The sequence below is a fragment of the Thunnus maccoyii genome, chromosome 6, assembly GCF_910596095.1.
Source record: "Thunnus maccoyii chromosome 6, fThuMac1.1, whole genome shotgun sequence".
NCBI lineage: Eukaryota > Metazoa > Chordata > Actinopteri > Scombriformes > Scombridae > Thunnus > Thunnus maccoyii.
This window is the reverse complement of record NC_056538.1, coordinates 12,358,037-12,377,778: the sequence shown is the minus strand read 5'-3', so window position 1 is coordinate 12,377,778 and position 19,742 is coordinate 12,358,037. Positions and strand designations below refer to the sequence as shown.

Here is a 19,742-nt window from a genome sequence, read left to right as displayed (position 1 = left end):
TTCGTTGACGGAGCCGAATATGAGCATTTTTTTCTCCTTTCCACTTATATACAACACACAACATAAAATGTGTGTCTTTAGTTACATACAAGAGATAAAACAGTAGGACAAAATAACAACAAACAACAGGCCAATTATCAGCAGAACACGAAATTAACGGCTGCACTGTAGGTCAAGATAGTTCACCACCAGTTCGCAACCGTTGTCGTCTTCACGTAAACACCAGTAACTTATCTCGGGCTGCCTTTGCTTCATGTAGCCCGCTACCGAACTGCTTATTTGCTGAGCAGAAACCCTACCAAATGTTTTAGCAGGTCAATTAAAGGTACCTTATAGAGCTGAAGGGCACAGCCTACACATTAAATTACGTTAACTAGAAAACATTAGCTTAAATCATAAAATGTCGGTAACATTTTGTTTCACACTTTCAGTGCCCTTACTACTAAACACCACACCACTATGAGAAGGGTCGAAAACATTTTACATGATAAAGGTGAGCTAAAAAAAAAACCTCATAAATCCAAAGACGGAACAGCAAAGAGGGACTTATTTCGTTTCACGTGGATACTCTTTGGTCGACGTTCATTGGACCAATCGGTGTGTAGGGGGCGGGGTCTGCGGCAAATGAACAGGCAGTGAGCTGCGGCGCTGGAGGAGAGCAGCAGAGAGAGATCGCACACATCCATCCATCCATCCCAATTCATCACCGTTTATCGGTAAGAGCAGTTTTACGCAATAACCTGCCACTGATTCACTCACAGAGCCTGTTGTGATTTATCTGAACAACCTGTTAGGACAGAAAAAAAGAACTTCTCCGCTTTTGCAAGATCTTCCGGTGTGAAAAGAATTATTTCTGAGTATTTCATAGAATTAATTTATATGAAGGTGGAGGAATGTGAAGATGTAATTGCCAATTTTAAGGAATCGTACAATGGAATTTTTGATTCTATAATCAACATGTGTGGGGTTATAATAAGGGGGCGGGTGGAGACGCACATTGGAGCAAAACCTATTTCTTCCAGCCTATTGATTTAAGACGGTACCCGTGTGTCCACCACCCAAGGCTATTTAATGTTGTCGGTGGTCTACGATTGTATTGTGTCGTTGTTTTTTACCCCCTACTGAAACCAAGCTTAGGTATTGCATTGTGATTCTTGTCCTTGAAATGCAGGCAAAGGCGCAGTGAGTGCATGTGTGTGTGAATTAACGAGGCAGATTGTAGTAGCCTGGTTCTACCCTATCCCCACCCCTCACTCACACACACACACACACACACACACACACACACACACACACACACACCACTTGTTATTCCTTCGTGCAGGTCTGCATGTGTGCGTTGGTCATGGTGGTGTGGGTGAAAATTCATGTTTTGACAGAACATACATATTTAGTTTTATGAGAACACAGATTATATTAAAAACTGTAATATTATTATGTATTTATGTAAAAGGTGCACAACAGGCTTGATGATAGGAATCTTAGAGTGATACCTTGTTAATGAAAAAAACAAAAAACAAAATGGAAATGCCAGTTCAACATTCCAGTAATCAATAAATACCTTGAAAATACCAAATAATCAACAATAATGCCAGTAAGATTTACCATTAATATCAGAGAGATGAGATATCTTTGCACTGCAGACATACCATGAAAACTTATAAGAATATACAAAGTTGTCTGTTGACAAAAGACGTATGAATGTTATAATATCGGTAATACTAAAACGTCAATATTAATAAACAATGAAATCTTTTCTCACTCAATCGATTTCCCTATTTCTCATGTCTCACTCTCTAAATCCACCTCTCATCTCTTTATCTCTGCAACTTAGATAATGACCTCCTAAATCCTCATTTAGGCTCATAGTTCTGGCAGCTCCATATTCAGAAAAACAAGATCCCTTTCGGTCATAATCTCAATGTATTAATCCCATATGCATCTGAATCACTGGTTAATCTCTGCTGATATATTGCCTGCTGTTTCCTCCGTGTGTGTGTGTAGGTGTGTGTGTGTGTGTGTGTGTGTGTGTGTGTGTGTGTGTGTGTGTCCTGCCTGTTCCCACCGAGTGTTGCATTAATTGCATTTGAATAATTAAATGTCTTTCAAATCAGCCTTGCGAAACGAAACGAGTGGGGAAAGGGAGAGGCAACTGACTGGGTTTGCTCACCAAGTGTGTGCGTGTGTGTGTTTGCGCCAAACATAACCTTCCAAATATGTGTGTGTGTGTGTGTGTGTGTGTGTATGCAGGAGTGTTGATGTATTTCTATCAGTTCCATATTGTATTTTGCTGCGAGAATAATGGGAAAATCTGCATTAAGTACTGCATTTGTTGTCCTAGACAACATATTGTACATCTTCTCAGGCTAGAATCAAACCTGATATGTACTGCAGTATAAATTTGGAAAAAAATCAACTTTAATCTGTCCTGAAATACATTTATGCTGATGGTTATTGAATTAAAATTTACTGAAAATGCAGCAGAACTAAGGCTGGCGGTGATGTGCATGAAATATGCTTTGTTTTCTGATAAAAGATGAAATTCATAAACATAAAAAACAGATCGAAAGTAATATCATAGCTTAAATTATATAATGAGTTTTCAGTATATAATTAAAAACACAGCAAAAGGTGAATAAACAGCAGATTTTCCTTTCCATTCTTTCCTCTTTTCCTTCCCACTTTTTGCATAAACAAACTCTCAAGTGCACACGCATGCATTCAGGCAGCGGGTTTGTCCCCTGTACATTCTGCTGCAGCGAACACACAGGGGGATTAGTTCATACCTGGCCAGATAGGAGGATGAGAGGGAGGAGAGAAAGAGGTCAGGAGTTATATCAGGGTGTAACACTGTCATGGCTTACTAGGACACTTGAATAAGACAGTGCCATCATTAATGTTATTAGTAAAACCTGTTCTTTTTCTATATGAAAAGAAAAATAAATGGAAATGAACTGTATATTTGAATTAATGAGTAAGACTGTGAATAGTTGATATCTAAAATTAAATGCATCCTTGTTCGGGGGAAAACAAAGGAAGCATGCAGAAAATCAGGTAAGAAATCTCTAAGATATCATCTGTTTAAGTCAGCCATGGCATTGAGTTATCTTTTAACATTTAAAAGTAATAATAATTTGGAAAAAGATGAACTGAACAGAGGATATATGTTTTAAGTTTCACAACAAATTTAAGGGAAATTTCCCTGCAGTCCTTTCAACCTTTCACAGTCTGTCCAGCTCACATTAACACACACATACACACGCCAGTACCCTGGAATCGATCTGTCGATTGATTGGTGGCATCCAGGGGTGGGCGGGCTGTAGAATATGGACGATGAGAGAGAGAGAGAGAGAGAATACTGTATCTGTGCATGGAGGACAGTAAAATGGTTGAATTGATTTGGTAATACCTGTGTTTCCCCTTCACTTAAACTGTATGACTCAAATACCAAATCAATTTGAATCTTGCTCCTTAATTGTCTCGCTTGTCAGCACCATTGCCTCTCTCGATCTCTTCTTGATTTTCATACCTGTTAGCCGGCTGCTCCTGTGCCCCCTGAAGTGAGCAAAATAATCAGAGATTCAGACGCCTTTATCACCCCGTCTTCTTTCTACTTTACCCATGTCAGCCTGCTCACCTGGCTATCACTTCTTATTCACTTCTTATTCAGCATCTACCGCTTTGTCTTCCTCTCTTGCCTCTATTACCCCCCCCCCCCCCCCAAACACACACACACGAACACGTTCCCCCCACAGGACTAGTTGATAGTGACCTTTCCTGTGCTCCGGTGTCTCCCTTGTCTTTAGTCCATTTGAAAAAGCCTCCAGTCTTTTCACTTTTACCACTGACCCCAAATAGAGGCCGATCCAATTACAGCTCAAACCTCCTAACTGCACTCCCACAGCACCATAGATGTTAGTGTGTGTGTGTGTGTGTGTGTGTGTGCGTTTCTGACATAGAGAGAGAAGAGAGACACTGTTGAGTGTGTCTTGGTAGAGTGAGGGCAGCAGTCAACCATCTTGCCATGCTATGCAAGGGGTCGTTAGATGTCATTGCCTCATGATTCAAAGCTGGTATCTGTATGGAAGCTGCATCTATTCACGCTATCAGTCCCACGCTTCCTGTTTCCATCTATCTGTCTGTCTACTTGGCTTTATTTATGTCTTCCTCTTTTTTGCTAATTTTCTACCCATATGTCTTCCTTGTGTATCTTTCTTCTCTCTCTCAGTGTCTTTATAGCTCACTCTCTCTGTCTCTCCCTCTGGGTGTCTCTGTTAGCAGGGATTAATAAAGGGTTGTTAACCTCTGTTTGCCCTCTGTGGAGTGTACAGTGAGCATCCTGGGACTTCAGGCAGGTTCCACAGCACATTGTCATTTTCTAACAAGGGGGCTAAATGAGCTAAGGCTCTGAGCTGAGGATGGGCTGTAGGTGGGTAATTCTGTCTGCCACTGGAACCGCAATAATCTGCAGGGATAGAATTTAAAAGCAGGATAATGATAATCGCACTCACATCGGACCACTGGATAAAAGCGTGTGATGTAGAATAAACATGCATAACAGATTTCACAGTAATAAAGCAAGCAAGAAAACAGGGTCATTTAATTTTAATATGCTGTAATAAATTGCATATGATATATTGAAAATAGTCATAGAAACTACAAAGTTTTGTTCAAGAACTGCTCGGTTCAGGAACTGCTTCAAAGACAGACAATAAAAAGTTCACTGACTCTTTGCATATTTTACTTTAATACAGAAACACCTATGTGAATATAGCTGTAATTGTTGCTATGGGAGACCCGCTTCATACCTCTGAAGATATTAAATGTAGAATTTTTTGTCCAAATGATCAACATGCACAGTTACAAGACAAGACAATAATTTGCATATTACTTTTAAAAAGCCATAGTTGTGGCTTCTTTTAATGAGGACACTTAATATAATTATTTTCTTAAAGATAAAGATAAGTAGAACTTTGACCAAATTCCCTATCATACTTGTAAGATTTTATCATCACAAAAATGTATACTGTAATGGATTGTCTTTTAAAACATACAGCTAAACAGCAGGGTTATTGCCCTCCTGAGTGCTTAAAGATTGTTCAATGCGAATCAAACAGGCAAATCACCTTAATAGGTAGATCAGCAATTAAATTGGTCGTAGTGGGAATGTTTTAGCTTATGCAGTAGTAAAATGCTGTGTTAAATTTACCAAAATATGCTTCCAGATGAGATACAGTAGCATCCATTTGGCAACATAGCTGCTATTTGCGCTACACTGCCAAATGGCGTGCAAGGTGCAAATAAGGGGAGTGAGCAGAACAGACAACTTGATTGATGAATTGGCTCCACTTTATTGTGAACAGTAATGGAAGTCCCCACCCCGCCTTTGGAGTTTAGTACTTCATTTCTCCCTGCACAGTGATGGCTTTTAGTGCTGCCTCCCTCTGTAAATTTCTAGCTGTCGCTGCTCCTCCTTGGGTTTCTCCACATCAGCAGGCAAGCGATAGGTCAGAGATGGGTGTCTAATCAAACTGGGAAATTGAGAAACTTACAGGGACATGGGTGATTTGAGGTTAAGGGTGTAGGTTTCATGTAAGTTTAATCATTTTTAGTGTGTCTGTGTGTGTATAATTCCTGCAATTTTGCTCAAGTTCAAGACCAGTGCAGTATGTAGAAAGTAGCCGCCATGGGGCCTCCGAGGAAAAACTTGAAACTCATGAATGATAGTCAGACTACATTATCTCTGTTCTGCACAACACTTTATAAATTAGACACTTTCATGGTAAAATTGTGCCAGATTACCCTGCCATTTGTAACAGGAAGTCCATCACAGAAATCCAAGGTTTTTCAAGGGTCGCAGTGATAATCATAGACATCATTCTTTGCAGTTTATTCCCAGAGGGATTGGCCTTGATGGAACAGGATGTTAGCATTTTCACAGAATTCGTCAAAGCACCTGTGAGCTCCAGGAGTTTCGTAGTGTACTTATAGAGCCCAAGTGAACCAATGCGCTGTGATTTGAGCTGGAGCAGAGAAGTGTGTTTAAGAGAGAGGGGGGGGGGGTACTGGAGGGGGACTTTGCTGCAGTTCTAGAGGAAAGAAGAGGAGCAGGAGCTTGTCTTGTTTTTGCAAAATTACTGAGTGCACTGAGTGTACTGCATGTGCGACTGGGGAGTATGTGTGTGTGTGCGCGAGTTTTTGTACCAGGCGATGTCAGTAAGTGCATTAAGTGACAGAACTGGAGCTGGTGTTAAGAGTTCTTGCATTGACAGGAGTTAGGTGAGACAGAAAATGCTGAGTATCAACCTGTGTGTGTGTGTGTGTGTGTGTGTGTGTGTGTGTGTGTGTGTGTGTGTGTGTGTATGTGTGTGTGTGTGTGTGTGTGTGTGTGTGTGTGTATGTGAAAAGGAAAGAGAGTTTATCTGCCTATATGGAAGGGGAAGATATCTTTCAAGTGGTAAAATTTCTTCCTGTCAGCTTGGCAAAACGAAAAATGTCCATCACTTGCAGTTGCCTTGGTAACCTTGGCTTAGAAGCGTATGTTGAAATGTGTGTGTGTGTGTGTGTGTACCTGTGGATTTGAACCATGAATGAGGATGTCCATGTTTAATAAATTCCCCTGGACCTGCGGAGCGTGCCGTCTCAAGGTGTTGGGTTTAAATGGCAGTAAGGATTAACGTACGTGGTGTGGATTTGGGTGACGTCACGTTTTAATTGTCGAAATGTCAACTGCCGATCTATTCTGTCTGAGAATTAGGATTACACAGAGACATTAAAGGCTGCTTTTAAAGGCCAGTGAGTTTAATTGCATGGAATTAATCAAGTTGTCAGGATTAAACCCCAGCAACTTAAACCATGAGATATTTTCTGACATATTCAGTTCTGTTAGTCACGAGAGAACGTTTTATAGCTGGGTGTTGGGTCTCCTCTCCTACCTGGGAGGCATGCTGGGAACCCCAACTGAGTGGTTCGGAGCCAAATTTGGGCTCATAGTCATCAATGGCCAAACTCCTCTTGCAGACAGCATGCCACAACTCAAAAGGTCAGAATGGTGTGTAGTGGTGAGTAATACTACTTTTAGAAATTGAATCTTGTACTCATTAAAGTCTGGGGCTTATTTCCCTTCCACTGAAGGGAAAATATGTTTAATTAATCAGTCTCATAACCAGAAATTGGAATTCTTTTCAATACAGGGACCTCTGTCTTCTGCTTCTAAAGAACACAAACAGACAACTTCTTGCTGATAAATGAGGACATTTATTTATAGTTAAATGTCTTAAGAATACATGATGAAGAAAATAATCACACAAAGGAATAAAGATCTTTAAATGATAAGATGAACCTTAACTCAATGGGTGATAGTGAGGTGAAGTCAATCAGAATTATCAAATGATGGCGAGTCGCTTAGAAAATAATCAACTTCTCTTAGGAAATTAATTTCTATTCAACATCAGCTTGTATCATAGAAAGGCTGTGGGTTTTGCCTACTTGTTGAGGCTCATGTAGAGATTAATCCATTAGCTGATTTCCCCAAAGTTGTTGTGCCGTGCTGAGCCTGTTGGGGTGGCCTACCGGGAGGTGCAGGCCTGTTTGCCTGCCAGGCTACACCGTGAAGGTGCCTCCGGGGCCTCTACACTCTCAGGCAGTCCCATGGATGCAGTTTGGTCGCTTAGCAGTGGGCCTGACAGCAGAGCCTCCTAGCTGGTCTGGCAGTCTTGCCGAAGGCCAGACGTCCACTGGCGCTATTTTCCCGAGGCACTCAGATGTGGACCGGCCGTCAGCTGTGGGCTGGTAGCACAGATTCCTTGTGATTTTGTGGTTGAATGTCGAATAAAATGAATCTGGCTACACTAACTAACTTCTTTAGTTAGGCTCGAGTAATTCCGGCTGGATGACAAACTTCAAAAAGGACATAACACGAGGCTCAGTGGTACAAAAATATAACATGACAAAAGAAAACAATTCTTCAGTTGATACTGAGGTACTCTGAGGTTTGTTACAGAAAAAATTTAAAACTACAAGCATATTCGAGGCAAGAAAACAAAAGAAGAATAAAGGAGACCTCTAGAGAAAAGAGAAACTTTAGATTACTGAAGCAGTGAGCTCCTTGGTGGATTGGAGTTTGAGGGCCAGTCTGAAGGGAAAGTCCCGCCAGGAGCTTACACCAGTTTGCAAAGTTTTGCGTGTGGATAAAACGCTTCCACCGAAACCTCTGATGAATATTAATTCCTTTGTTTGGAACTTCTACCAAAGATGGTGGAGCATGTGTCCTCTGTCTTAAGATGGTTGCTCATGCTTTCTGATTAGTGATTTCAATTGAAGTTTTACCCACAATAAGTCACATACTTCAAACATCACTATTGTCAAATAATCGTGATAAAATTGCATGTAGCAGTGCATCATATAAACTATTCAGCAAACACATAGTTTAACATAAGCTCTTATTTAAGCATAATTCAATCATTGACAGTCATGACTAGTCGAATGTTAAGGTGACTACTAATACTGCTTATGGTGCACAGAGTTAGACAACCCGCAGTTGAATACACTATAAAAATATACTTGCAGTCTTACACAGCATGATATTCTTAACATGCAATATTGATTGTCTTCAGACAAGATCCAGTCCATGTGTTTTACAATCTTTTTTATCTTTTGATCTGACCAAAGGAGGCATTTAATGTCTTTTGCATCCCGTTGTTACTTCTTTATCTTGCCAGCCATCTGTCTATCAAAGAGTTTTGAGGGTTTAGGGTTTGGTATAGTTAGCGTTCCCTGTCACCCCCACTGGGAGACGGTGAGAGATGAAAGGACCCATTCTGTGAGACACTCACCTCTCTGTCTCTTTGTAGAATTAAAGAAAGATTTTGTCCAGTGGAATTCAAAAACAAAACAACGCTGTCCTCCTAAAGGTGTCACCATTACAAGTGATAGCCAGCCACCCATGGTGTTATTATCCACACACACACACGCACACTTGCACACAGACACACACAGGTGCACACACAATGACGCTCCACACTACTTTCCCCTGGCTTTACTGCGTGGCTGGTTCTTTCCTTACAGAAGGCTGGACTGTCTGTCTCAGAAAAGTTCAGCTCCCACACTCAGAAGGTCAAGAACATTACCTCCATTTACATCTCTGCCAGCCGCCCCCTCCTTCCCTCCAGCCTTTCTTAGTCTCTCTCTCGCTCCCTCTGCAATGTCTGACTCACAGGACGACATGTGAGAGCAGGTGAACACACGTGACTAGCAATATATCATCTTCAATACATCAAGTTTGTGCCTTCGGGTGTGTTTAGATTTTTCTATTTTGGACATTAATGCAAAAAGGCTGTTTCCAAGCTTTAACTACAACTCCTGCACTCACCAACTTCATGGACATTTATGCTACTGAGTCAAAACTTAATTCAACAGATGAAATATCTTATAACTATCTATCAAAGGAGTTAATTTAATTTATCCCACTCTGACCCCTTTTACACTTTTTGGACATAATGAACGGCCGTATTACGGCTGGCATAAATTATATTTACATTATTGTCAACAAATAACATGAAAAAAACTAGTGCCACTGTACTGGCACCCATTCGTTCTCACTTGAGATGTAACATTTTTTAAAAAAAGGTCACAAATATATAGTTTCATTTTTTTAAAGGCTGAAACAGGCAAAGTGTTACTAAACCAGAGGAAATGGTGCATGTATTGGAAACTATTTTTAGCAAATGGCAGCAATGGATTAATATACCTTTGGTCTGTCTTTATTGCAGAAATACAATATATGTATATTGAGTCAGTCAAAATACTGTAGCTGTGTGTTCGTGTTAATAAAAGAATATGCCACTCACTGCAACACTGTGGCCCACTGACATGTTTAAATAGTTTTTTGGACAACAGTGGAGGTCAACAGGACCTCCAGGGTTTGGCTACACTGGCAATACTTGTTAGTAGGGTCAATTCATTATTCCTTTTGGTGACGCAGATTTAGTTGGAAAATAAGAAAAAATGAAGAATAGGACCTCATCCTTTAAATATGACCAAGTTGACCAGATAGTATTTATATGGTACAAAACTTCACCAATTGGAGATCTGATCATGAGGTAATCAGGCACGTATTAGGGCACACGAACAACAAGTGCAAGTGCTGTGTGACTCCGTTCCATGTGAAGAAACTCTGTAAACTGAAATAAATTTCCATAATCCAGTCGGCAGTCTAGTCATTGTCATGCTTGTCAAAAACAGTTTGTCAGAATACTTATAGATGGGGAACAAACCAAATGAGATCTTTGCTGTCAGTTTAAAAAGACATGGAGTGGAAGTGACATGTGGTGATGTGTGGTTTGCAAGAGAATGAGAACTCATACTTCAAATCTTATATACATGATGTATTTTACTGTCAAAAGCAAGCAAGACTGGCCCACTCTGCCTATTCAACAAGGAAGTATTGCTTGACATGACAAGACCAAAACCAAAAATGTGTTAGATCATCTCTTCTGACTCTCCTACCCCGTGTGTGACATTCAGTCCCAAAGACGTAAATCTTTAAACGCAGGTCTAGGCTATAGAGTCTTCTGTCACTAAGTATAATGTTTACTATCTTAGTTTAGTTTGTTGTGACTATAATTAAAGTGATTATAACTCATCCTGGGGGGCACATAGATGTCTGTAACAATTTCCATCTGATTGTTGTTGAGACATTTAACTCAAAAACACAAATGTGAACCGTGGGGTGGCCTACCAACAGACTGAGACTACCGTGCTGAACGGCTAAATTATTTCTTAAACCAGCTGAGCACTGTAGTTTTTAATGAACATTACTCAAACAGGATTAAAAATGTATATTTAATGGGGACCATAGTGAGTATGGCAGCATGTGGGATTGACTCAAAATGAACTACTGTACCCATGTTCATTGTAATGAAGGAACATGTCCTCACCCATTTATATGTTGTAATAGCTTTTGAAAAATGAATGTCAGAGGACTTAATAATTAGGCTTTAGCTACACATATCATTTTTGTTATTAGGATAATTTCATTGGTTTTGGTCTCCTCATGGGGTTTGTTGACAATAATAAAAATACAAATATATGATTATAAAGAATTGGCATCAGTGTGTCTCAGAGGTTGTTTGCTGTATTTTGGAGGGGAGCATTTTTTGTCACATGCCAGAGCACAAGAGAGGAAAGAACGGTACACAACAGGATGGGGCACTAATTTTCTGGCTGCTGCCCATTGTTATTGCTGTTGACACTCAGGTACATTGTGACCACTGTCACCTGCTGTCCCACACATACAGTAGCAGCCAGTAGATTCCAGCCCTGCACGGGACTGCTAATTGAACCCATGTAAACTGTGAAACAACAACAGCACAACAGAGAGACAAACAACAAAACAGATCATGATTACTGTCTCTTTACTCGATCTCTTTCTCTCTCTCTTTATGCTTTATATCATTGACTTTCCATCTTTTTTTTTTTTTTTTGTTTGGGCAGCAGAAAACAATGTTGCCTGGCAACAACAGTGCCAGAGAGATTGTGCAGTGTGTGTACATTCTGTGTCATTTGAAAAGGTATAAAGGGAGAGTGAAAGAGACAGAAAAGGTAGGAAAGTATAGAGATGAGAGGGAGGAGAAGACTGGAGAAGACAGAGATCATGTGGACAAGAGGGAGATGAAAAAGAAGTGTGATGGCATTGAAAGATAAAGGGAGGGATGGAGGGTATGTGGAGGGGGAGATAAAGGCCTCGTCGGGCCTCGTCCTAATCAGTCATTCGGCACAGACAGACAGAAATTCGACCATTTACATACAAAGGCTGAAACACACAGATTTCCAAGGAAAGAAGCTGATTTAACTCAAGATGATAAGAATGTCCATGAATTATGTATGAGCTCATTTAGCAGATGTGCTCTGAACAGCAATACTGACTGCAGTCAGCAGTACAGCTGTAGTTACCGCACATTCTCGTTGTTTATCTATCTCTCTGCAACTCTTTCTTCTAGTATTTCTGCAACTGTGCACAACTAGTTTTAACTCTTAGGTTGTACATTTGAGTTTGCATTTGCCTTTTTCTTCCTGGTTCTTTTTTATCTCTTCTCTGACCTATTGCCCTTTCATTTAAATTCATTTGAATCCATATGTTTTTTAAACTCTCTCTTCTCTTTCCATTTTCAGCTCAGTATTCAACAGTATCCTTATTAGAAGTAATCTTCCCATACACTTTCACTTCGGCTAACAAGTAGGATGTAGTGTTTTTCTGCTTTGTCTTTATAAACACAGTTTAATACTGGGAGAATGATTGACTGACAGATGTTTCCCGTCTCTCTCTGGCCCCCTGTTCTCTTTTTTCATCATCCTACATCCCTGCTCTCTCTACTTTCATCTCTGACTCCCTCCCTTCCAAAATCCTCTTGTCCTTCATCTCTTTTTCTCTCTTACGCAATAATCTTCTCTCTACCTTTATCTCTCTCTCACTCTCATGCTCTCCTTTTCTCTCTACCTCCCTGCAATCCCTCCCTAAATCATTTTTGCTCTTTCATCTTGTCCTCCCTCCATCCTCATCCTCCTTCCTTCCTCACCTCTTTGGCTGCTCACCCTCCTTTCCTCTCTCTCCAATCCACTCATTCACTGTTCCTTAATCATTTTCCCCCCATCCATCCATCTTCCTATTTCTTCCAAACACCCTTTTCCTCACTCTTTCCCACTGTCACTTCCCATCCTCTCTTTTTTCCATCATTACATCATTTTTCTCATATTTTTCTTTCCATCCACACCTTTCCTCCTCATACACCCCTTTTTCACTCAGTTATCTGTGGTCTGTGCTGCGATGTTGATCCTGGACGTTTTGTCCCCGCTCCTCCTCCTCCTCCTCTCCATCCTGTTGCCGGGCTACGGTTGCCGGGCGGCGGACATACCGGAGGACACCACATCAGAGTTCTCGGTCAGACTGTACCACCAGCTGCAGGCAGCGGGGGGTCAGGAGAACATCATTTTCTCCCCACTGAGCGTGGCCATTGCCCTGGGTATGGTGGAGCTGGGAGCCAAGGGAGCTTCACTGGAGGAGATACGACAGACTGTAGGATTCAGCCACATGCTGCCAGGTAAGAAACACATTCATCAACACACGCTTACTAGCATCAAGGTCAGTGGCTGGTCAAGGAAATGGAGTTGGATCTAAATTATGAAAATGAAATCCTTTGTGTGAAAAGGCAAGGCATCTGCAAGACTTGTAATTAATTTAAAGGATATTCTATATTTTTGTTATTGTTAACAAATCCCATGAAAAGACTAAAAACAGAATTGCATTAGTCCAACACCAACTAGTTTATGACTTTCCTAGACTCTTTGTTGCTCTCAGCCCAAAGCCTGCTGGTTCCTACTGAGGACATAAATCTTTTAAAACATGTCATGAATATATGGTTATCCCATTTTGATGTTATCTGTTATTTTGACAGAATTACTTAAAGTTTAAATGGTTCATGAATATTTCTCAACCAGACTCTTAGAGTTGAACAGCGTGTGATAAATGTAGATCAATATTTGTTAATGACACAATTACACTCTGTTAAAACGTGGGGCACGCTCACTTGCTTACAACTTCTCATCTATTTGGATTTTATGTGCAAAAACTAGAATAATGAAGTTGATGTAACTAGAATTTTTACATTACTATTGTCTTGATTCATTTCTTTGTTTGAAAAATAATGCCCATCACAGTTTCTCAGAGCCTGTGATGATGTCTTCAAATGTCTTGTTATGTCTCCTGTTCTTCAGGTGTGGAGTTCTCCTTGCTCCAGAACCTGACGACAGCTCTGTCGGACGATGACGCCCACTACGTGATCCGATTCGCCAACAGCCTCTTCCTGCAAGAAGGCGTCACCTTTAACCCAGAGTTCCTGCATCTGATGAAGAAGTATTTCCGAGCCGATGTGGAGACCGTAGACTTCAGTGAATCGGCAGCTGTGGCAGAGCAGATCAACAGCTGGGTGGAGAATCATACTGAGAGTGAGTAAGAAAGGGAAAGAGGAGGGTTAAAGATGATGGGAGCGCTGTCTTTAGGCTAATGAAAACTAATACACTGTAAATCCCTCCCTATAGGTAAGATCCGCGAGCTGCTGTCTGCCGAGGACTTCAGCAGCGTGACCCGCCTGACCCTGGTGAACGCCGTCTACTTCAGAGGCTCCTGGAAAAACCAGTTCAGGCCAGAGAACACCAGAACCTTCTCCTTCAGCAAAGACGACGGCTCTGAAGTCCAGACGCTTATGATGTACCAACAGGGAGACTTCTACTATGGTAGGGAAGAGCAGTGTGTGCGTATGTCTGAAGAATTGTACTTGTGGCTCTTTTTTTTGACGCCCTTGAATTTCAACTCATATTTCCTGAGGTTATTTAAAATGTTAATCTTAGATCTAAAATATTCATATTTGGAATGTTATTCCCAGGAAAGGCTCCTCTTTTCTTGCTCAGCAAGTTCTGCTACTAAAATTTTCTTCACTTATACAAACTCCTCTGGTATCTCTGTTTGATTTAATAGTATATTTTGTTCATGTCATACAATATTAGCAGTACTGTGACAGTCTGTGTTAAGTAATGTCAGTAAATCTATGACAGTAAGTAGAACAAACAACACTTTCTTTCTACTGAGTCTTTGAAATCCATTGAAATCTCACATTTTTGTTGATATTGCATTTTTGTTTTTTTTTTTCTTAACACATCTACCCGTTTCCTTATCATTGGGGGCTGTTTTATTAATTTATGCTTCTAATTGTATTATAGGATGTCATATTTTAGTGTTATATTGATTTTCAATTAATTTGGAGTAGTTGAATCATCAACTTTCAAATCTTTCTGAAGGAACCTTTCACTTATCTCTACTTTAATACTTGAATGTGAATGGCATGTGCAACACTGCATGCATTGTTTGTAAGGCAAATACTGCAACTATTTTTAATATATTTGATTATTTATCTGATTTTAGTCTATATTATGTCAGGAAATAGTAAAAAATCCCAGTTCCCATAGCTCAAGATGACATCTTTTGTTTGACCAACAGTCCAAAACCCCCAAATATTCTATTTACAGTGATATAAACAGAGAAAAACTAGACCCAGAAGCCATTTTCATCTTCACAAATTTAAGTCAATTAATTTTCTGTTGAACAACTAATCAGTTTATTGTTTTGGCACAACTATCAACTTGCATTACAGCGCATTACCCTACTTGTAACGCACTGTCTGGCTCTATTTTCTATATCATATACCTCTTTTTCAATGACGTGGTGCTTCTGAGTTGGCCATACCATTTGTATCAGATCTTGGTATTTGGTATTTGGTGTTTCGGCAACGCTGTGAGGTGCAAGGCTGCTTGTGCAGAGTGCAGACTCCTGCAGGTTGACTGTAATGCCGAGATATCTGAATGAGTCTGTCCTTTTTTGTCTGATGTGCTGCCAAAGACAGTTACATCATATCCTTACTGCACTGCTACTCAAGTTGGTGCATTTGAGCTATTTTGGTGCAGTCTGTATGTGCGTAGTGATATTGCATACACCTACAATCAAAGGGTGCACACATAGTCATCCCCACATGCTCGAGATCAAGGAAATCTATGTATGTGAGCATGTTTGTGTGTGTGGGGGGGAGCATAGTGTGTGCATATGTAGATGTGTGTGCTTGAGAGCTGCAGAACAGGGACAGGTCCTCAGGGAGAAAGCTACGTTTGCATTCTCATTTTGAAGCACAATTATATTGGTTAAGTAAAATGTTTTAGGAAGCCACGCCCCATTCTCTGCTGCAATGTTGCCTCACTTTGCATCAGCAACAGCAGCTGAGAATGCTAAATTAATAGAGGATGATAAGTCTCTCTGTTGTATTTTTTTCCCCTTTTAAGCAGCTTCAAAAGAAAAATCATGTGCAAAGATTGGGATAAAGTCTGGCAGGGTTAATTGCATTATAATCTAACGCTGCAAAACCTAAGTGGGATAATCTTATATTTAGATTTAAAATCTAGTTGGACTTGTTTTGAGTATAAAAGGATTATCTCATTCTGACGAAGAAATACTGTTTCACTTAATTCAAGTAAATGTTGCTTGTCTTGTCTTGCTTGGAATTTCTATCTACGGGTTTTGTTTAATTAGATACAAGGGACAAGTCTTTTAAAAATCCACCTCAAGGCTATGAAGATATCACTCTGTATCCTCTGTAGCGTGTGTAAAAGGAGATATCAGCTTTTACAGATGTTTGCATGTGTAATCACATGTGTGCATTTGTGTCTGAATGTGTGTGGGTGGGTACATTTGCATGTGTGTGTATATATACATGCAAGGATGTTTTTTTGTTTTTTGTTTTTTTCCTGGATCCTAAATTGGTTTATTCAGTTTTATTTCCTGTCTGAAGACAGTGGAGTGCATGTTTGTGTAAAAGGGCCTCTGCCCTGTGAAACACACACAAACAGCACCATCAGCATAATGAGACATACGGTGTGCATGTAATACAATTTGAGTCCAAGTGTAACCAAACCCTTTGAAGTGAAGCGTCAGTGGTTTTTAAGTAGTGCGTCGGAGGAATGACCACACACACTGTAATCAATACAGTCGATCAGTGCGCCTAAACATGCTTGCATCTGTGTATATTCTACCTCAGGGAAGTTCACAAACCCATTACAGGAGCTTATGTTGTGTTTACTCTCTCTCATGCCTACTTTATGTATGACTCCCCCACCAGGTGAGTTCAGCGATGGTTCCCAGGAAGCAGGCGGTGTGTACCAGGTATTGGAGATGCCGTACGAGGGAGAGGACATGTCCATGATGATCGTTCTGCCTCGGCAGGAGGTACCGCTGGCTTCTCTGGAGCCCATCATCAAAGCGCCACTGCTGGAGGAGTGGGCTAACAATGTTAAACGGCAGAAGGTGGAAGTCTACCTGCCTAGGTAAGAACATACCCAAACATACTGTATATATAGATGTACACATCCATACTTGAACATAAAAACACACATCCATCAATTCCAATTGATAAAAGATCCTTTATTATAGTTTTAGGGGTTGAGTGTGCGGTCTTTACCACAATCGTTTGTGGTTTGTTTGTTTTCTTTTTTTATTACATGACTGTTGACCTTTTTGACTGAACTGTCCAGGTTCAAAGTGGAGCAGAAAATCGACCTGAGGAGCACTCTGCAGGAGCTGGGAATAAAGAACATCTTCACCAATGATGCTGATCTCTCCGCCATGACAGGTGACGCATAAAACAACATACACATGCACAGTGCAAAACACAGAAATCTGACACAGCCTTAGATTATTATATAAAACACATAGATATAGACACAAATGGCAAAATGAATAAACCCAAGATGGGTTCAGCATAAAAGTTGATTCAATATTTGTACTCCTTGGCTGCAGCGAAGTTGCCAATGGTACTTTTTAAGGTAACCAAGGTAACTGGCATCGAGTGGGCAGGTCAGAGCTGTCATATCATCTGGTAAAAATAGATCCAGAGAAAGAGACAGATATACTGTATACGTAGAGACGGAGAAATATACATGTGAATATGCTGGGATAATTTGTATTTAAAGCAATCAGTTACACACACAGAAGCAAGCATACAAAATGAGATAACAGTAAAGAGAAGTGAAGTAAAAATTATCTTTGACCTCAACACATCTTTATAAACACACAGCATCCTTAACAGCTCAACACCCCTCATGATCTCTGACAACCACGTCCGAAACAGTTTGTTCTTATTGATCAGCTGGTGCTGGTATTACATTGTGAAACACAATCTGCAGGGTGTACTGGACATCAGCACATCTTGTACAGTGCTAGCTATCGTGTCCTCAGCTCAGCTTGTTCTCAGAGGACATAATGCAATTGTGGCGAGTGTGTAGATGAGAGAGGTTATTTTAAAATGTTTGGAGAAATTAAAAAAAGTTTATTGTCAAGTTGTCAAAAAGTCCTGAGAGTTACATCATCTAAAATGTGTGTAAATGAAAAGCTGTAGTATGATTTTACCAGTAATGGTGTATTTGTATCTTAATTGTAGGGACAACATGCTTTGGTTTGACTAATAAGTGAGTGTACTCTATACCAGCATACAGCTGCACATACAGTTTTCTCAGTTTTTTCATGCAGTGTCGTTCTCAAATTAGACTCAACATCACACCGTCTTCACATCTCCATCATCTCACACTGACTCATTTGTGTGTATGTGTGTCTATTCCAGATGGTAAGGACCTGTACATCGGGAAGGCCGTGCAGAAGGCCTACCTGGAGGTGACCGAGGAGGGAGCAGAGGGAGCCGTTGGATCAGGTAGACTAAATCTTCATCATCGTCTTACTCATCGTGATAATTCCTGGTCATAAAATGGTCATTACTGCAGTTTCTTTGAATGAGTGGCTCCCATATGTTTTTTCACTAAACTTTGTCCCCGTCTGTCAGTGAATAACATAAGTGATTCTCCCTTCTCTCTTTATCTCTCTCTCAGGAATGATCGCCCTGACCAGGACTCTGGTGCTGTACCCACAGGTCATGGCCGATCACCCGTTCTTCTTTGTCATCAGAAACCGAAGGACAGGTGTGTGTGTGATAAGTGAAGTATTTTAAGGGTTATGGGTGTACGCAGCAGCTTCAAATGCCTGCATCAAGCAGCCTTGTATTAATGATAAACTTTCATAAAAATGTACCGTCATGCACGTCTGTCTGTCTCTTCTCCTTCCAGGGTCCATCCTCTTCATGGGCAGGGTCATGACCCCTGAAGTCATCGAGCCCAACGACCACGACTTTGACTCCATGTAACCGTGATGTCAGGTCACTCACTCTCAGCCAATCAGACCCTGACGTCATAAACGCTACCTATCCTCTTTCGCCATCTTCAGCTGTGTTTTATACTCTTTATGGGGAAAAAAAAGATACAAACCGAATATTATATGATATATTATATATTGAAATATGACATACGACATAAAATGTGACTGTGTTTTGATACTGGAAGCTTTAAACACTTGGATACAGACATGCAGAAGGAGGAAGTTGTAAATATTATCTAGTAAAGGTGTGGTTTGTATATGAGTGAGAAGAACACATGATATGTAATCCACGCACAACCCCTTTAAGTTCAGCAGCTTCACTTGGCCCACTCACACGATGCACAAAAACAGTTTTCTCTCTTCTTCTTCTTCACAAATATTTGCTCTTTCTTACTCAAACTATGTGCACACTGTAAGTTTCACACTTTAATTATCCCCCTGTACATTTGAAATTGTGTTCTATATATTACATATATAAGCTCAGTATTTATTGCAGAATAAACATGTGCAAACATTTTGTCCTTATACAATGGATCTTAGTAATATATCTCTACCTGACAGTATTCTAGTCATTTTTTACACTGTAGGCACATGGCTAAACTGCTGATGAACTAATATGCCTTATCACATCTGAGTGGTTGATTAAGCCCAGCTGAGCATATCACAGGTGAGCAAAGGGGACTGCGTAACTAAGGCGGGTTGCTATAGAGACGGACTGGAGCATGCAGGAGCACTGAAAAAGATCTGCTGCACCGTTTTGGATGTACATACAGGGAGAAACAGTAACACCAGCTGTATTCAGTCTTTTACTCAATAAAAACATGAATGTGTTCCCATTAAAAAAAAAAAGTTGAGTTGTTGTCTGTGCACGGAGGTTGTTTTTATCTGTCAAAGGTATTTTTAGATGTAAGCTGTATTTTCAAGGGCAGAACAGCTTATGTGGAGC

At 40.4% G+C, this 19,742-nt stretch overlaps 1 protein-coding gene across 2 annotated transcripts; it reads left to right on the top strand.

The window, feature by feature from the left end:
* The first annotated feature begins 52 nt into the window (after nucleotides 1–52).
* On the top strand, nucleotides 53–19,623 carry serpini1 (serpin peptidase inhibitor, clade I (neuroserpin), member 1). Of its 2 annotated transcripts, XM_042414771.1 has the most exons (10): nucleotides 53–493; nucleotides 606–716; nucleotides 12,803–13,097; nucleotides 13,771–14,001; nucleotides 14,095–14,289; nucleotides 16,716–16,920; nucleotides 17,128–17,225; nucleotides 18,213–18,299; nucleotides 18,475–18,564; nucleotides 18,709–19,623. In XM_042414771.1, exons 1-10 carry the CDS (start codon nucleotides 485–487, stop codon nucleotides 18,783–18,785), a joined length of 1,398 nt encoding a protein of 465 aa, XP_042270705.1. In that variant the 5' UTR covers nucleotides 53–484; the 3' UTR covers nucleotides 18,786–19,623. The 2 variants fall into 2 exon arrangements, with proteins under 2 accessions (XP_042270705.1, XP_042270706.1); XM_042414772.1 differs by lacking the exons at nucleotides 53–493; nucleotides 606–716 and adding an exon at nucleotides 12,182–12,235.
* The last annotated feature ends 119 nt before the right edge of the window (nucleotides 19,624–19,742 follow it).

What these genes read in the sequence shown, in the direction of transcription:
- serpini1 (XM_042414771.1), top strand. An exon ending in ATTCAGCCACATGCTGCCAG is followed by an intron (nt 13,098 to 13,770) that starts GTAAGAAACACA and finishes CCTGTTCTTCAG; the next exon opens with GTGTGGAGTTCTCCTTGCTC. An exon ending in GTGGAAGTCTACCTGCCTAG is followed by an intron (nt 16,921 to 17,127) that starts GTAAGAACATAC and finishes TGAACTGTCCAG; the next exon opens with GTTCAAAGTGGAGCAGAAAA.